A 15,543-nucleotide genomic window follows, 5' to 3' on the forward strand; every position below is an offset into this window, starting at 1 on the left:
TTTTGTTCAGACTACGCAGCATTTACTGCAACAATGTTCACTCTCTTGAAGAAGAAGAACAAGAGGAACGCGAAGCTCCAATTCAATGATGAGCAGATGAATTTCAGGGAGCTGAAGAGGCGACTGTGCAATCCTCCAGTGTTGCACCTCCCTAACTTCAGCCAGCCCATGCATCTGCGCACTGATGCGAGCCAATTCGCTGTCGGTGGAGTATTATTCCAAGTCGTGGACGGAGTTGAGCGACCCATTGCGTACACCAGTCGAAAGATGAAATCCGCGGGGCTCAACTATCCAACACAGCAGCAGGAGCTACTTGCTATCGTACACGCGCTAGCAGCTTTTCGAATTTACTGCTTGGACAAACCACCGATCGTCGAGACAGATCACAAAATTCTCGAAGGGTTGTCCACACAGAAGATGGCGAACCGCCGATTGGCTAGGTGGTACGACATTCTAGCTGAGTATCAACCCACGTTCTCGTATCTTCCAGGTGCGAAGAGCGAAATCGCGGATGCATTGAGTCGCAGACCAAACTTACAGCCAGATACGAAGTATTTTCATGACCTGAGTGTGTCCAGCTTCAACGACACTTCCTTTAATTTTGCTCTTAGTGAAATGTCTACAGATTCAGAGCTGCTGAAGAGGATCAAGGGTGCTTACGCCAAAGATCGAGATGCCCCGACAATCCGGTCAGCAATCCAGCGACGTTCTCGCACCTCAAAGTCGAAAGAAAAACACCATCACCACAAACTATACCGATACTATTCGGAGACAAACGGCTTGATGTGGTACCAGTCTCCGATGGATGGCCATCCTCGAATCGCTGTTCCCAACGATGTGAAGTTGAGACAATCGATAATCAAGGAGAGTCATGACACCAACTACAGCGGACATCCTGGTACCGAGCACACGTACTTGACGTTACCACGACGCTGGTACTGGTCCAAGATGCTCAAGTCGATCCAAACGCTCATTGCTGACTGCGATCCATGTCGACGAAACAAGCCAAGGCTGACAAAGCCTCCTGGTTTACTCGAACCATTATGTATTCCCGATGAACGCTGGAGATCGATCTCCATGGACTTAATAACGGATTTGCCTAGAACGAAGCGTGAAGCTGATTCGATTTGGGTCGTCGTCGACCGACTGACCAAGAGATGCCACTTTGTGCCGACAACGAAGAAGGTAACAGCCGAAGGCGTTGCCCGTCTCTTCATCGACAACATTTGGAAACTTCACGGTATGCCGACGATTATTGTATCCAACCAAGATAGGAAATTCGTGTCTGCGTTTTGGCAACACGTCTTCAAGGCTTTCGGCACGACACTCAGCATGACAGTGGCACACCGGGCCCAAGGCGACGGACAAACTGAGCGAATGAATCGAACGCTCGAAGAGTATCTTCGATGCTCCGTCAGTCCACGTCAAGACGACTAGGACATTCACTTAGCGAACGCTGAGTTTGCCGTCAACTCAACGGTGAACTCCAGTACCAAGCTTGCACCGTTCGAAGCGGATCTAGGGTATATCCCGTTGAATCCGCTACAGCTTGCAGCGGAGCAACTCGATGCGGTTGCAAAGAGTCGTCGAGGCACTGAGTTTCACGAGCGCCAAGCAGCTATTATTTTTAGCTGCCGTGAAACACTTGCTCAAACGCAAGAGCGAATGCGTGATGTCTACGACAAGAGCCGACAAGAACAAGTCTTTGAGGTTGGCGACCGTGTGTACTTAAGCACCAAACACTTGGACCCCAAGCACACCGGTCTGCCAGCATCCACTAAGCTCGGTCCGAAGTGGATTGGACCTTACTCTGTTGTGCGGAAGATACACAGCCATGCTTACGAACTCAACATTCAAGCTGGCAACAAGCTTCACCCAGTATTCAATACGGGTTCGCTGGAGCCGTACAACGCCGCCACGCTTGTCACGGCCCAACGAGGTTGTACTGGCGGATGGAAGTATCGGCCAGATCGTCAAACGCTTGGTGAAGAAGAGGACACACAAGCGACGAACCCAATTCCTTGTGGAGTGGGTGGGAGAAGAGAAGCAGACCTGGAAACCGGTTGAAAACTTGTCACAAGTCCCAGATCTAATCGTAGGGTTTGCGACTGCAAGGCACAAGAAACGAAAGAGAAAATGAAGTAAAATCAATTTAACAAAGGCCTACATGTATTCCCGTACTACATTCCCTCCAAGTTGAAGCTACTGCTGCATCAAGCGACTCTTCCGGTTACGCGCCGTCTTCGAAGTGGGTTTGCGGTGGCGACACACGTACCAAAGTTGAAGCTGAACACGACTAATCCACTTTCCACTCTCAATCCAAAGGTAGTTTGAGAGAGGAGACACTTCCATCGGTGGATCGTGGTCAGCCGAGTACCCACCAAGCACGACCAGGCGAGCATTGGGACCAGTCTTCACCACGACGAAACAGTGACCGATGTCATCCTGGCCCGCGCTCACCCGGAACCAAGGCTTCAAAAAAGTGTTTCAGAGTCGCAACACTCCCGATGGATTCATGAAGAATATTGGGAAGCATGATGCCTTAGTCCAGCGAAACACTTTGGTGCTGAAGCGTTTTCCAGAACTCCGTGACGTCTTCGCGAGATACGCCAAACGCAATCGCCTCGGGACGAGTTTTCACATACTCATCTCACATCTCCATGGTAACCAGATTGGGCCGACCAAGATGGTACAGTGCGCAGCGGAACGCATCCATGAAACACGTACCAGCTTCGGAAGCACTAGCACAAACGTCGTACCACCCCACTCGTCGACATTTTGCATCATGTACCGCGTCGATTCCTTGTCCAGCAACTCCATCCAGACCCAGCTCATCTGCAGCGGACGACCTTTCCACTGAACAAGATAGCAGCGGTGCGGAGATTTCCCTTCGACATCAAGCAAGCGTGTAATTCCTGCCGAGTTCGGATAATCCCAAGGAGCATCCGGATTATAGTGGTTGCGATGGTTCGTGGTTGGATGTCTCTCCGGAGCTTTGGGAAGCGAAAAGGGATGCCGGTCCGACGTCTCATCGCCACGACGAAGCCGAGCGCGCTTAGTCCGTCGGGTGTCCTCCTCATCTCCGTCGCTAAACAATCCCACCTCTTGAAGAGGAACATCCTCAGCTGCAACGCTATCATCACTAGCATCATCGGCCGCAACATAACCACCAACGTCATCTCCACACAACCCTTCAAACGTGACCTCGTAGATGATTTGCTAGAGCACGATGGGCGGCAACGACGCAGAGGCGCCGTAAGGCGTAGCCGAAGAGGAGCCAACAGGAGACGCAGACGAACGGGGAGGCACAAGACTTGAGCCAGGAGCTTCGGCAGCCGCGTCGCTTGGGAATGGAGCAACAGGAGCCCGTACAGGCGACAAGGGGGCAACAGGAGCCCATACAGGCGACGAGGAAACAACAGGAGCCCGTACAGGCGACGAGGGAGCAATAGACGACCGTACAGGTGACGGCGGAGTTACAGCACCAGCAGGAGCATCGACCATGGCAGCTGGAACTGCAGCAGGAGCAGGCGGCGTCGGCGAGCGAGGCGAGGGAGCGGCGGAAGGCGAGCTAGTAGCGGCAGCAGCAGACGCAGTAAGCACAGCCATCCCCCAGGACGGACTTATCCAAGCCCCAAGTAAACAGGCCCGCACAAGGCAGGCGTGGGTAAACGCGGGGTCGGACTAATCCGACGGGGAACGGCACCTCTGGCCTTCAGCGCAATTTCGGGAATGGCAAGACTGAGGGGACGCGCACGCCAGAGGGAGGGTGAGTGTATCAGATATGATAGGTGTAGAGTTGTAGCCAATCAGAGGCAGGCTCCCTTTAACATAGATTCAGTATGTAATACAGAAAGGCAGATTTAGGGCGGCCGTGGAACCTTCTAGAAGGTTCCATCCGCCTGAACTGCGGGGGCGGCACTTCTCGTTTCGCGCGCCCTCCCCCAAGCTAGCGTTTCCTGAAATACTGGTAGCACTTGTTGGTCCCAGCAACCTGACCAGAAGGAGCCCATGCCAACAATCGCCCAGCTACGCGCCGAGATCGATCGGCTGAACCAAGCGATGACTGACCGCACGAAAGTGCCGAGCCATCTGCCCAAGCTCACGGGCAAGAGGGGGGAAGACGTCCGCCAATGGCTGTTCCAGATTAAGAACGCCTGTCGCATCACCAACATTCCAATTGAAAACACGAGCGCGCGTCTTCCTGTAATCGCAGGATCGGCAATGGAAAAACCGGCGTCCGGATGGTTCCTGCACTGGTCGTCGACAGCTCGAGCGGAGGAGCACACGTAGGGGATTTTCCGTGAGCATGTGCTCCAACACTTCGAAGCGTCGAATTGCCAGTCTGTCCTGCGCGAGAAGCTTCAACGCCTCAAGCAGACAACGGGACATCGAGATCTATAATGGCGAGTATCCAGCCCTTGATCTTCAGAGTTGAAGGAATGAGCGGGCTTGGACCAAGTACTATACTACGCGAACGGTCTCAAGCCGCGCACGCGTAGCTATGTCAAGCTCGAGAGCCCAGAGACCCTGAGCGACGCAATGGACCTTGCGTCAAGTATGAGGTGACACACTTCGTCGACGATCGCGCGAACGTCACACTCGCTCAATGACAAGCGGAAGCCGTCCACTGAGCACGCGCCGAGTCATGACAAGTCGCTCAAGGGAAAAACGTTTCGTGGTAAAGGGCGTTTCAAGGCGAAGACTAGCTCGAAGCGAGCCGAAAGTCGTACCTGTTTCCACTGCAAGAAACCTGGCCACATCAAGACCAACTGCTTCCTTTGGAAGAAGGAGCAAAAGAAGCAGGGAAACGGGCAGCCACGTCAGTGAATGAGGGTCCTGTCGTGGAAGAGAACGTAGCCGGATCAGTTAAGATTGAGAATGTCAGCCTTAACGTTCTGAGCGAAAACCCTCTCGTCTACAAGTCGCGTCCACTGTTCTCCGTAGAGGGGGAAATGATCGTTAGTGGCGCGACCATTTCGACCCAAAGGATGCTGTTGGACTGTGGAGCAACCACAATCTACGTGTCCAGACAGTGGGTCGAGAAACATCGACTCAAGACCACGAAGTTCATGGGTAAGAACATTCGTGTAAAACTTGGAGACAACCAGATTGTCGAGACGGAACTGGAGGTACTTCCCCTCGAAATCCTGGTGTCTGGGTTGGGCGAGGCATACAAGTGTATCGCTGTCGTCTACGCCATACCCGATGAATATGACTGCATCCTTGGAATCCCATTCTTCGAGGATGTGCAGCCGCAGATCGACTGGAGAGGTCGATGTATCGAAGGAACGCAAGTGAAGACTCTGCATTGGAAGCGAACAGGAGAAACCAGTGGACCGATCGAGGAAGGCGGACCGGTGATTGCCTCCGGGCTTCGGAGATCTGTCGAGGCGAAAGGCCTATCGGCGAAAAGACCCGATTCCTGTCGAGGTGCCGCGCTGGAAACGGATGTGAAGTCCGCGGCTGAAACTGTTTGCGACGCAACGCAGAAAGAGAGCCCAAGAGTTGTTTGCGAGCAACCAGGAGACGCGTCAGCCGGCAAGGGTTCGGCGGTGAAGGACAAGTTGGAATTGTCGAAACGCGGCGGTACTGTACGAGAGGCTGGAGATAGCAGCAGTACTGCGGGGAAGAGACACTGTCGTGGAAAATATGTTCACGATGGGTGTCGTTGACGAGGCTGGTGTCCAGACAAAGTTCATCACTCGCAAGAAACTACGAAAGTTCCTGAGAATCAAGACCAAGTCGATCGATGAACTTGACTTTATGTTGGTTCTGACGAACGTGACGATCAAGCAAGTTGCTCGCTCACTGCAACGGCAAGATCAACCCGACAACGTCGGAAGTGCGAAAGCACAACGGTATCTGGATACGGACTGGGATAGCTTCAAGGGGAATCCCGCGTACCAGTTACTCATGGAGTACATGGACAATGTGTTCCGTCTTGAGCTCCCAGAAAGTTTACCCGAGAAACGCGAGATTGAGCATAGGATTGACGTGGAGGATCCGAATCTTGCAATGTATCGGCAACAATGGCGTCAATCGCCAGAGCAGCAACGCGAGATTGTGCGTTGGGTGGTAGAAATGGTGAAGAAGAAGCTCATTCGTCCGAGCATCAGCCCACATGCTGCTCCAACCTTCTGTGTACGAAAACCAGTTGGCTGGTGAATCGTACACAGCTACCGGTACTTGAACTCCAACACTGTACGCCAAAGTATCCCAATGATGAGGAAGGAGGATATCCTTGACGCGATGTCTGGAGCGTACTGGTTTTCCACAATGGATTTGATGTCCGCGTACTATCAAGTACGTATGCGTGAAGAGGATATCATTTCAAGCGCCAAACGGACTCTGGGAGTATCTTGTTCTGCCCACGGTAGTCTGTAATGCACCAGCGACGATGCATCGTTTAACGTCAAAGCTGTTCCGAGGTTTGGAAAACACCAAGTCGTGTTATGATGACATCTATGTTTTCACGAGGTCTCAGAGCATCGACGACCACTTAAAGGCGTTGCGCAAGACATTACATATCCTGGGTGACAGCAAGCTGTACGTCAAGCTTGCCAAGTGTGTCTTCTGTGCCGACGAGATTCCGTGTCTCGGGGACTTCGTAGGACGCAACGGTGTACGGATGGATTCGGACAAGGTACAAACCATCAAGGACTGGCCAGTACCACGAACACAAGAGGAACTTTACAGCTTCCATGGGTTGACTGGCTACGTCCAGCGATTTTGTCCAGACTACGCAGCATTTACTGCAACAATGTTCACTCTCTTGAAGAAGAAGAACAAGAGGAACGCGAAGATCCAATTCAATGATGAGCAGTTGAAGAATTTCAAGGAGCTGAAGAGGCGACTGTGTAATCCTCCAGTGTTGCACCTCCCTAACTTCAGCCAGTCCATGCATCTGCGCACTGATGCGAGCAAATTCGCTGTTGGTGGAGTATTATTCCAAGTCGTAGACGGGGTTGAGCGACCCATTGCCCATACCAGTCGAAAGATGAAATCAGCGGAGCTCAACTATCCAACACAGCAGCAGGGGCTATTTGCTATCGTACACGCGCTAGCAGCTTTTCGAATTTACTGCTTGGACAAACCACCGATCGTCGAGCCGGATCACAAAAGTCTCGAAGGGTTGTTCACACAGAAGATGGCGAACCGCCGATTGGCTAGGTGGTACGACATTCTAGCTGAGTACCAACCCACGTTCACGTATCTTCCAGGTGCGAAGAACGGCATCGCGGATGCATTGAGTCGCAGACCTGACTTGCAGCCAGATACAAAGTATTTCCATGACCTGAGTGTGTCCAGCTTCAACGACACTTCCTTTAGTCTTGCTCTTAGTCAAGTGTCTACAGATTCAGAGCTGCTGAAGAGGATCAAGGGTGCTTATGTCAAAGATCGAGATGTCCAGACCATCCGGGCAGCAATCCAGCGACGTACAAGCACCTCAAAGTCGAAGGAAAAACACCAGCACCACAAGCTATACCGATACTATTCGGAGGCAAACGGCTTGCTGTGGTACCAGTCTCCGGTGGATGATTATCCTCGAATCGCTGTTCCCAACGATGTGAAGTTGAGACAATCGATAATCAAGGAGAGTCATGACACCAACTACAGTGGCCATCCTGGTGCCGAGCGAACGTACTTGACGTTAGCACGACGCTGGTACTGGTCCAAGATGCTCAAGTCGATCCAAACGCTCATTGCTGACTGCGAACCATGTCGACGAACAAGCCAAGGCTGACAAAGCCTCCTGGTTTACTCGAACCATTATGTATTCCCGATGAACGCTGGAGATCGATCTCCATGGACTTAATAACGGATTTGCCTAGAACGAAGCGTGAAGCTGATTCGATTTGGGTCGTCGTCGACCGACTGACCAAGAGATGCCACTTTGTGCCGACAACGAAGAAGGTAACAGCCGAAGGCGTTGCCCGTCTCTTCATCGACAACATTTGGAAACTTCACGGTATGCCGACGATTATTGTATCCAACCAAGATAGGAAATTCGTGTCTGCGTTTTGGCAACACGTCTTCAAGGCTTTCGGCACGACACTCAGCATGACAGTGGCACACCGGGCCCAAGGCGACGGACAAACTGAGCGAATGAATCGAACGCTCGAAGAGTATCTTCGATGCTCCGTCAGTCCACGTCAAGACGACTGGGACATTCACTTAGCGAACGCTGGGTTTGCCGTCAACTCAGCGGTGAACTCCAGTACCAAGCTTGCACCGTTCGAAGCGGATCTAGGGTATATCCCGTTGAATCCGCTACAGCTTGCAGCGGAGCAACTCGATGCGGTTGCAAAGAGTCGTCGAGGCACTGAGTTTCACGAGCGCCAAGCAGCTATTCTTTTTAGCTGCCGTGAAACACTTGCTCAAACGCAAGAGCGAATGCGTGATGTCTACGACAAGAACCGACAAGAACAAGTCTTTGAGGTTGGCGACCGTGTGTATTTAAGCACCAAACACTTGGTCCCCAAGCACACCGGTCTGCCGGCATCCACTAAGCTCGGTCCGAAGTGGATTGGACCTTACTCTGTTGTGCGGAAGATACACAGCCATGCTTACGAACTCAACATTCAAGCTGGCAACAAGCTTCATCCAGTATTCAATACGGGTTCGCTGGAGCCGTACAACGCCGCCACGCTTGTCACGGCCCAACGAGGTTGTACTGGCGGATGGAAGTATCGGCCAGATCGTCAAACGCTTGGTGAAGAAGAGGACACACAAGCGACGAACCCAATTCCTTGTGGAGTGGGTGGGAGAAGAGAAGCAGACCTGGAAACCGGTTGAAAACTTGTCACAAGTCCCAGATCTAATCGTAGGGTATGCGACTGCACGGCGCAAGAAACGAAAGAGAAAATGAAGTAAAATCAATTTAACAAAGGCCTACATGTATTCCCGTACTACATCCCCTCCAAGTTGAAGCTACTGCTGCATCAAGCGACTCTTCCGGTTACGCGCCGTCTTCGAAGTGGGTTTGCCGTGGCGACACACGTACCAAAGTTGAAGCTGAACACGACTAATCCACTTTCCACTCTCAATCCAAAGGTAGTTTGAGAGAGGAGACACTTCCATCGGTGGATCGTGGTCAGCCGAGTACCCACCAAGCACGACCAGGCGAGCATTGGGACCAGTCTTCACCACGACGAAACAGTGACCGATGTCATCCTGGCCCGCGCTCACCCGGAACCAAGGCTTCAAAAAAGTGTTTCAGAGTCGCAACACTCCCGATGGATTCATGAAGAATATTGGGAAGCATGATGCCTTAGTCCAGCGAAACACTTTGGTGCTGAAGCGTTTTCCAGAACTCCGTGACGTCTTCGCGAGATACGCCAAACGCAATCGCCTCGGGACGAGTTTTCACATACTCATCCCACATCTCCATGGTAACCAGATTGGGCCGACCAAGATGGTACAGTGCGCAGCGGAACGCATCCATGAAACACGTACCAGCTTCGGAAGCACTAGCACAAACGTCGTACCACCCCACTCGTCGCCATTTTGCATCATGTACCGCGTCGATTCCTTGTCCAGCGACTCCATCCAGACTGTACTTGCTGATAGAAAAATGCTGTCGATATACAGTGGGGGGGGACTCGCTGGGCCGGGTGTCTCGCTGAAGTTGACTGACTGAACTCGTGCAAGCGCCGTGGATTGCACGGTTTCGACTTGCTCATCTTTGGAAATGATAGTTTTCTTTTCTTGGGCTTTTCTCGGATGCAGCAGGGTCGCGCACAACCAAGAACATACCCGTTAAACGAACCTGCAGCAAAATATTCGCTATTTCTTCAGGAATTATCGTTTTAACAACCTCATCAAATCGGCCCACTGTCACTTTCCAGTGAAGAAAAGAATTCGCGTCCGCCAATAGTGACGGGGTTCGTCACTGACAAATCGGAACAATGAATACGCACTCAGCCATTGGAGCTGGGGACGCCGAACACAAATATCCATAACTACCGGTAGTGACAGTAGTGCGCCTTCACTGAAAATCAGATCGATCGTTTCCTGCGAGAAGGAATCTTCACTGTGAGCCCGCGCTTCTCGGAATTTATTGAAGCTCCTTCGAACGATAAAAATATCGTTTAGGAGCAATGCTGGAGTAATAATGAATGCAAACCCACGACAAAAAACACTCGAGCACCATTATTTTTTTCCTGTCCTTAGCGAGCGTTGATTATGACCAATAGCAGCGCTTTATTTAAAACAGATGGCTGTGCGTTAATGTGAGCTTTAAATACTTGTAGGAGGGGCTGATAAGGCAATAGGAAGAGCGACAGCGTACAAATAGGTAGAGCTGTTCGACCGAAATGTTATTAGCAGCCCTCAGCGGTGGGCCACTTTGGAGGTAGTGGAGACAGGTCATTTACAAACGGAATACATGTATTTAACTGGATCAGCTAAGGGCTATTTTTACTTTTAGCAATAACTATGAGATGTGCTAGTAATCTTACCCGTAAACGTCGAGCAGGGGCGTTCGCTTAGGACAGGGGCGATGCGGTACGTGGTGTGGAATTGATGACCTGGTTAATTTTTGGTACATTCGTGGGCGTTTGGCAAGCACAAAAACACTATATATAGCAGTGGCATTTAAGGTTGAAGAAAAAATTAGCATGGCGACTGCAGCAAGATCGGCGGCATCAATGCGTTCGTGGGGATCCGCTTGCTTTCGTTAAGCGATGGACTGGGCTGATGTTAACTTACGCACTAGCTTCTGCGCGTAAGAAGGTGTTTCGCTCGACCGCAGGACTGACAATAGATCAGCAGCTTCAAATGACCGCACAGTTGCCAGGATCAAGGTGACGATGTCCTCAAGGTAAATCCATCGACGTACTATCTTAACTCAACATGCCTAACACATTTTGTACTCAATAGACCATTCGTCAAATGAAAAAAACGTCAAAGAACCAGAAGCAGACAACGAAAACAAACACTCTAAAGGTGCGACAAATAACGAACAGAACAGAAGAAATGTCATTTATTAACGCACAATATTACGCAGTTCGAATGGCTTCAGGAACACAGCCACCTGAAAAAGTTAGAAGAGGTGTGGGAGGAACTGTACTTGCCGTGTAGTTTGACTTGTATTTAACAAAGCTCGATGCTACAGAACTGCTCCAAGGATCTCGAATCGTTGCTGCTGCGCATGTACAATGAGGCGAGTACAGCACGAGAGTCAAGCACAAATAACGTTATTACGCCCCGTTCTGGTGGTGATAACCAACGGGACGTCGACCATGACAGTGGCAAAAGTCCCGTGTCTGCGTCCATATCTACCAGCACAATTTACGCTGCGGAATTGGAAGACCTCATTCGGACAGAACAACTCAACCGCGTTGCGTTACTCAACCAAGTGGCATCAGAACGGGAGCAGGTACAACGCTGTCTCCATTGTTGACAAGATAATACCGGGGTTGTTCCTGACCTGTATGATTAACTACTGTAGAGAGCAGCTTTAAAGCAGTTCCTGTCCGCTTTTACTCAAGAACACGGTAACAACTGCCTCTCTGAGGAGAAACCCCGGAGCTTATCGAAGGAAATGCAGGTATTGCCGAGCTTGGGCCTCCGGTTTAGTAAATTCTCATTTATTGTAACGTTATTATAGGTCAATGTACGCCAGCTGATCTACGACGCTGTCATCGGGCGTCAAATGATTGAAGCTACGTTGGAAGAAAAAGTACAGTCGTGCGAGCGAGAGTTCGATGCTTGCTATCGTAAGGTATTAGATACCCTACGGAGCGGTGCCTCAGTAGTAAGTGGAGATAAACAGCAGAGTCAAGAGCAGAGAATCGCTGCAATGCTCGACGCAGCAGGAGCGAACGAGTGCGCTGACGAGATGCTGAGACTTGAGATATACCAAGCATTTCAAAAGGTTTTCGACCAGCTTGAACAAGATCTTGCAGAAGACGAGAGAGAATTCGTCAGCGCTGCATCTGCTAGTGACGCAGCTGGTAACATTGAAGCTGCATCGTCCAGAAGTGGTGGGTGGAATGAAGCAGAGGAAGAGCTATTTCTCACCGTTCTTCGCAGCTATGAGAAGAAACAAGGAGCTGGTAAAAATAGTTTATTATTGTACGATCAACTCGCGTTAGTACTGCCCACTGTCCCTCTCTTGGAGATAAAGAAACACGTGAAATTCCATCAGCATCTTCGCTTCTTTCAAGAGAAACGGAAGGATCGACAACGGGCATTTAAACGGAAAGTGGACGAGCTTCAGAGTAAAGCCAGTTGCAGATTTCGTTTATCTGCTGAGCAAGAGAAAGAGCGAGTACGGAGGCTGCAAGAGCTGAGTGAGATGCAGCAGCAATGCGAACAACGGCACCAACAGGTTTCTCAGTGGCGCGAGACGAAAGAAGCCAAAGAACGGATAGAACGACAGCAACGGGAGATTGAACAATTACTAGAAACTCAGAGACAGCGTGAGGGAGAAGTGCAATGGCAACGAAGACATGATCAACAGAAGTATGCTGTCGACGAGTATAAAAAAGGGAAAATACTGCAGAAAATAGCCGAGGAGAACCGTACGATGGAAGAAGAGCAACGACGAGAACGAGAACGAGCGCTTCAAAGTGTCGTTAATGCTGAAAGAGTGCAGTACCGACACGACGAACTCCAGGTTCGTATGGGTTGTATTATTTTTTTTTAGTACTTGAAAAAGTTTTATACTCATTTGGATTGTTGTAGCGCAAAATCGACGAGTTGAAACATCAAGAACTTGATCAAGCTCGTTTGGAAGAACAGCGATTGGCCAGGCTGAACGAGTTGAAGGAGACAACACCTTACGCTCAGATCGTCGCCAACATAACAGTACGAATATTTGAAAAAGTATTTTTTTTACTGTTATCGCATATATTTTTTCTTTGTGTCACTGTAGCCAGACCCGGAACGCACTCGACAGGAGACTGCTGCCTTCCGTGCTAACGTCGAAGCTACCCAGGAAGGTCTTCCAATTACTGTACGAAGTTGGCCTTCCCCTTTTCGTCGCTAGTGTACTCATCTTTGTTACTGTAATAGGAAACGGGATTGTTTCCGAGTCATGGATACGACTGTGAGACGCTATTCAAGAACGCAAGATTCAAACTGGGCATTGCTCTACGGGTATGTTATTGCTACATTGTAGACCTTGGATGTCGCTGCTTACTCTTTTTTTTTTTAAAGAATGCTGGGCTAAACTCGAGTGAGTATGCGCGTCAAGCACTAGCAAATGTCAAGGTCTGCAACGTAGGAGCGTACAGAAATCACGTTGCCGAACCTACCAAGCTTTGGTAATAACCTCTAAGTTAAAAAAAAAACTTTTTATTTAAAAAAAAACAAATGTTTAAGCGACGAATTGTAAGGCACCTAAATCATAAAATAGGTTCGATCCAGTAGCCAGTTGCGTGTTAAATTTGTGCAAACTTTTCATCGCTCGTTTTCGCAGTCCGAATTGTTCCTGCGCCGTCGTTTGGATCATATTTTCCACTTGTTGCAGTCTCGAAGCCAGCTCCGCCTTTGACAGCGCGGCATTCTGCGCTTGTATCGACTGCGACGCTGCAGCTTGTCGTCTGTGCGTTCGATTCATCCACTTGACACAATTCATCTGAAGTCGACGCGTGCGTTTGTCTGCATGAGAAGAGGCTTTGACACTCTGCATCGCCTCTTTAAGCTGAGATCGTTCCCTTTTTAAGTCTTGCAAAGAGCTCATCGCTTGAGCAAAGCGCGTATTACTAAAACTAAATCTTCCAAGAGTCTGGAAAATAATGTAACAATAAGTGAGATGTTACCAACCATTACCAGCTAATTGTTACATAAGTTACCAAATGCGTGTCTCGACTCCAAAGTCTCCAGTCGAATGTGTCATACATTCCCGATAGTTTGTCCTCGTCACTTGGACGGTTTATTATCTTTTGACAGTGTCCCTCCTCTCGTGTCAAGAGATTGCGACTCGCATTGTGGCGTTGCAACCGGCAGCTCAACACGCCTGTGTCGGTGTCCAGCGCTTCCTGGCCTTTGGACAGCAGTGTGCGAGCGCGTTTCTGCCATATTGGGCCTAAACAAACTCCCTGTTCAGCGTTACGAGCCACACACGCCACTCGACAAAGCTCCTGTACGTCCATGAACTCCCAAATGTGTTGTTTACATTCATCCGCGAGCTCCAGCAGCATGCTTGTCGCTTTCTTATCCTTCTATTGAATCCTAATATTTTTAGTAAATTTAGAATTTTTGTTTCAGAAAAAAAACTCTCAACATGGCTACTTTCAGTAATTTGTATGATAAAAGCGGCTCGAATTTCGCTTGTTGCGGAGGCTGTACCTTGTCTCAATACGAGGACGCTTACAATGGAGAATTTACGACGGGATCGCTCGTTCCATCAGCTGATAACGACCAGCAGCCGGCGTGTTTGGTGACATTCCCGTATGATCCTGCACTGAAAGAACAAGTTGGTGAACGACGTGTAAGAAGAGATCGACCAATAGGCGCCAGCTATCCGATCGACAATTACTATGTACAACTATCTATGCTGCGAATAAGGCGGAGCTTGCCGTTCTCAAAACGAAGACTCATACGGGAAATGTCAATGTACAAAACCATGGGGAGACACTGGCAATATTTCAGAAAACGCTAGCTTGGGGGAGGGCGCGCGAAACGAGAAGTGCCGCCCCCGCAGTTCAGGCGGATAAAACCTTCTAGAAGGTTCCACGGCCGCCCTACATCCGCCTTTCTGTATTACATACTGAATCTATGTTAAGCTGAGCCTGCCTCTGATTGGCTACAACTCTACACCTATCATATCTGATACACTCACCCTCCCTCTGGCGTGCGCGTCCCCTCAGTCTTGCCATTCCCGAAATTGCGCTGAAGGCCAGAGGTGCCGTTCCCCGTCGAATTAGTCCGACCCCGCGTTTACCCACGCCTGCCTGGTGCGGGCTTGTTTACTTGGGGCTTAGATAGGTCCGTCCTGGGGGATGGCTGTGCCTACTGCGTCTGCTGCTGCCGCTACTAGCTCGCCTTCCGCCGCTTCCTCGCCTCGCTCGCCGACGCCGCCTGCTCCTGCTGCAGTTCCAGCTGCCATGGTCAATGCTCCTGCTGGTGCTGTAACCCCGCCGTCACCCGTACGGTCGTCTATTGCTCCCTCGTCGCCTGTACGGGCTCCTGTTGTTTCCTCGTCGCCTGTATGGGCTCCTGTTGCCCTCTTGTCGCCTGTACGGGCTCCTGTTGCTCCATTCCCAAGCGACGCGGCTGCCGAAGCTCCTGGCTCAAGTCTTGTGCCTCCCCGTTCGTCTACGTCTCCTGTTGGCTCCTCTTCGGCTACGCCTCACGACGTCTCTGCGTCGTTGCCGCCCATCGTGCTCTAGCAAATCATCTACGAGGTCACGATCGAAGGGTTGTGTGGAGATGACGTTGGTGGTTATGTTGCGGCCGATGATGCTAGTGATGATAGCGTTGCAGCTGAGGATGTTCCTCTTCAAGAGGTTGGATTGTTTAGCGACGAAGATGAGGAGGACACCCAACGGCCGAAGCGCGCTCGGCTTCGTCGTGGCGATGAGACGTCGG

General features: G+C 50.5%; 2 protein-coding genes across 2 annotated transcripts; one reads left to right on the forward strand and one right to left on the reverse strand.

The window, feature by feature from the left end:
- Positions 1 to 11,548: 11,548 nt before the first annotated feature.
- PITG_06139 (uncharacterized protein) lies at positions 11,549 to 13,278 on the forward strand (the record flags this gene model as incomplete). The annotated part of the gene is made up of 6 exons (XM_002998270.1): positions 11,549 to 11,554; positions 11,615 to 12,625; positions 12,694 to 12,816; positions 12,884 to 12,964; positions 13,024 to 13,107; positions 13,168 to 13,278. The coding sequence occupies 6 exons, from the start codon at positions 11,549 to 11,551 to the stop codon at positions 13,276 to 13,278; spliced, it is 1,416 nt and encodes a 471-aa protein (XP_002998316.1).
- A 49-nt stretch (positions 13,279 to 13,327) lies between these two features.
- PITG_06140 (uncharacterized protein) lies at positions 13,328 to 14,153 on the reverse strand (the record flags this gene model as incomplete). The annotated part of the gene is made up of 3 exons (XM_002998271.1): positions 13,328 to 13,738; positions 13,806 to 13,816; positions 13,934 to 14,153. The coding sequence occupies 3 exons, from the start codon at positions 14,151 to 14,153 to the stop codon at positions 13,328 to 13,330; spliced, it is 642 nt and encodes a 213-aa protein (XP_002998317.1).
- Between the last annotated feature and the right edge of the window lie 1,390 nt (positions 14,154 to 15,543).

This window comes from Phytophthora infestans, genomic scaffold, assembly GCF_000142945.1.
Source record: "Phytophthora infestans T30-4 supercont1.9 genomic scaffold, whole genome shotgun sequence".
NCBI lineage: Eukaryota > Oomycota > Peronosporomycetes > Peronosporales > Peronosporaceae > Phytophthora > Phytophthora infestans.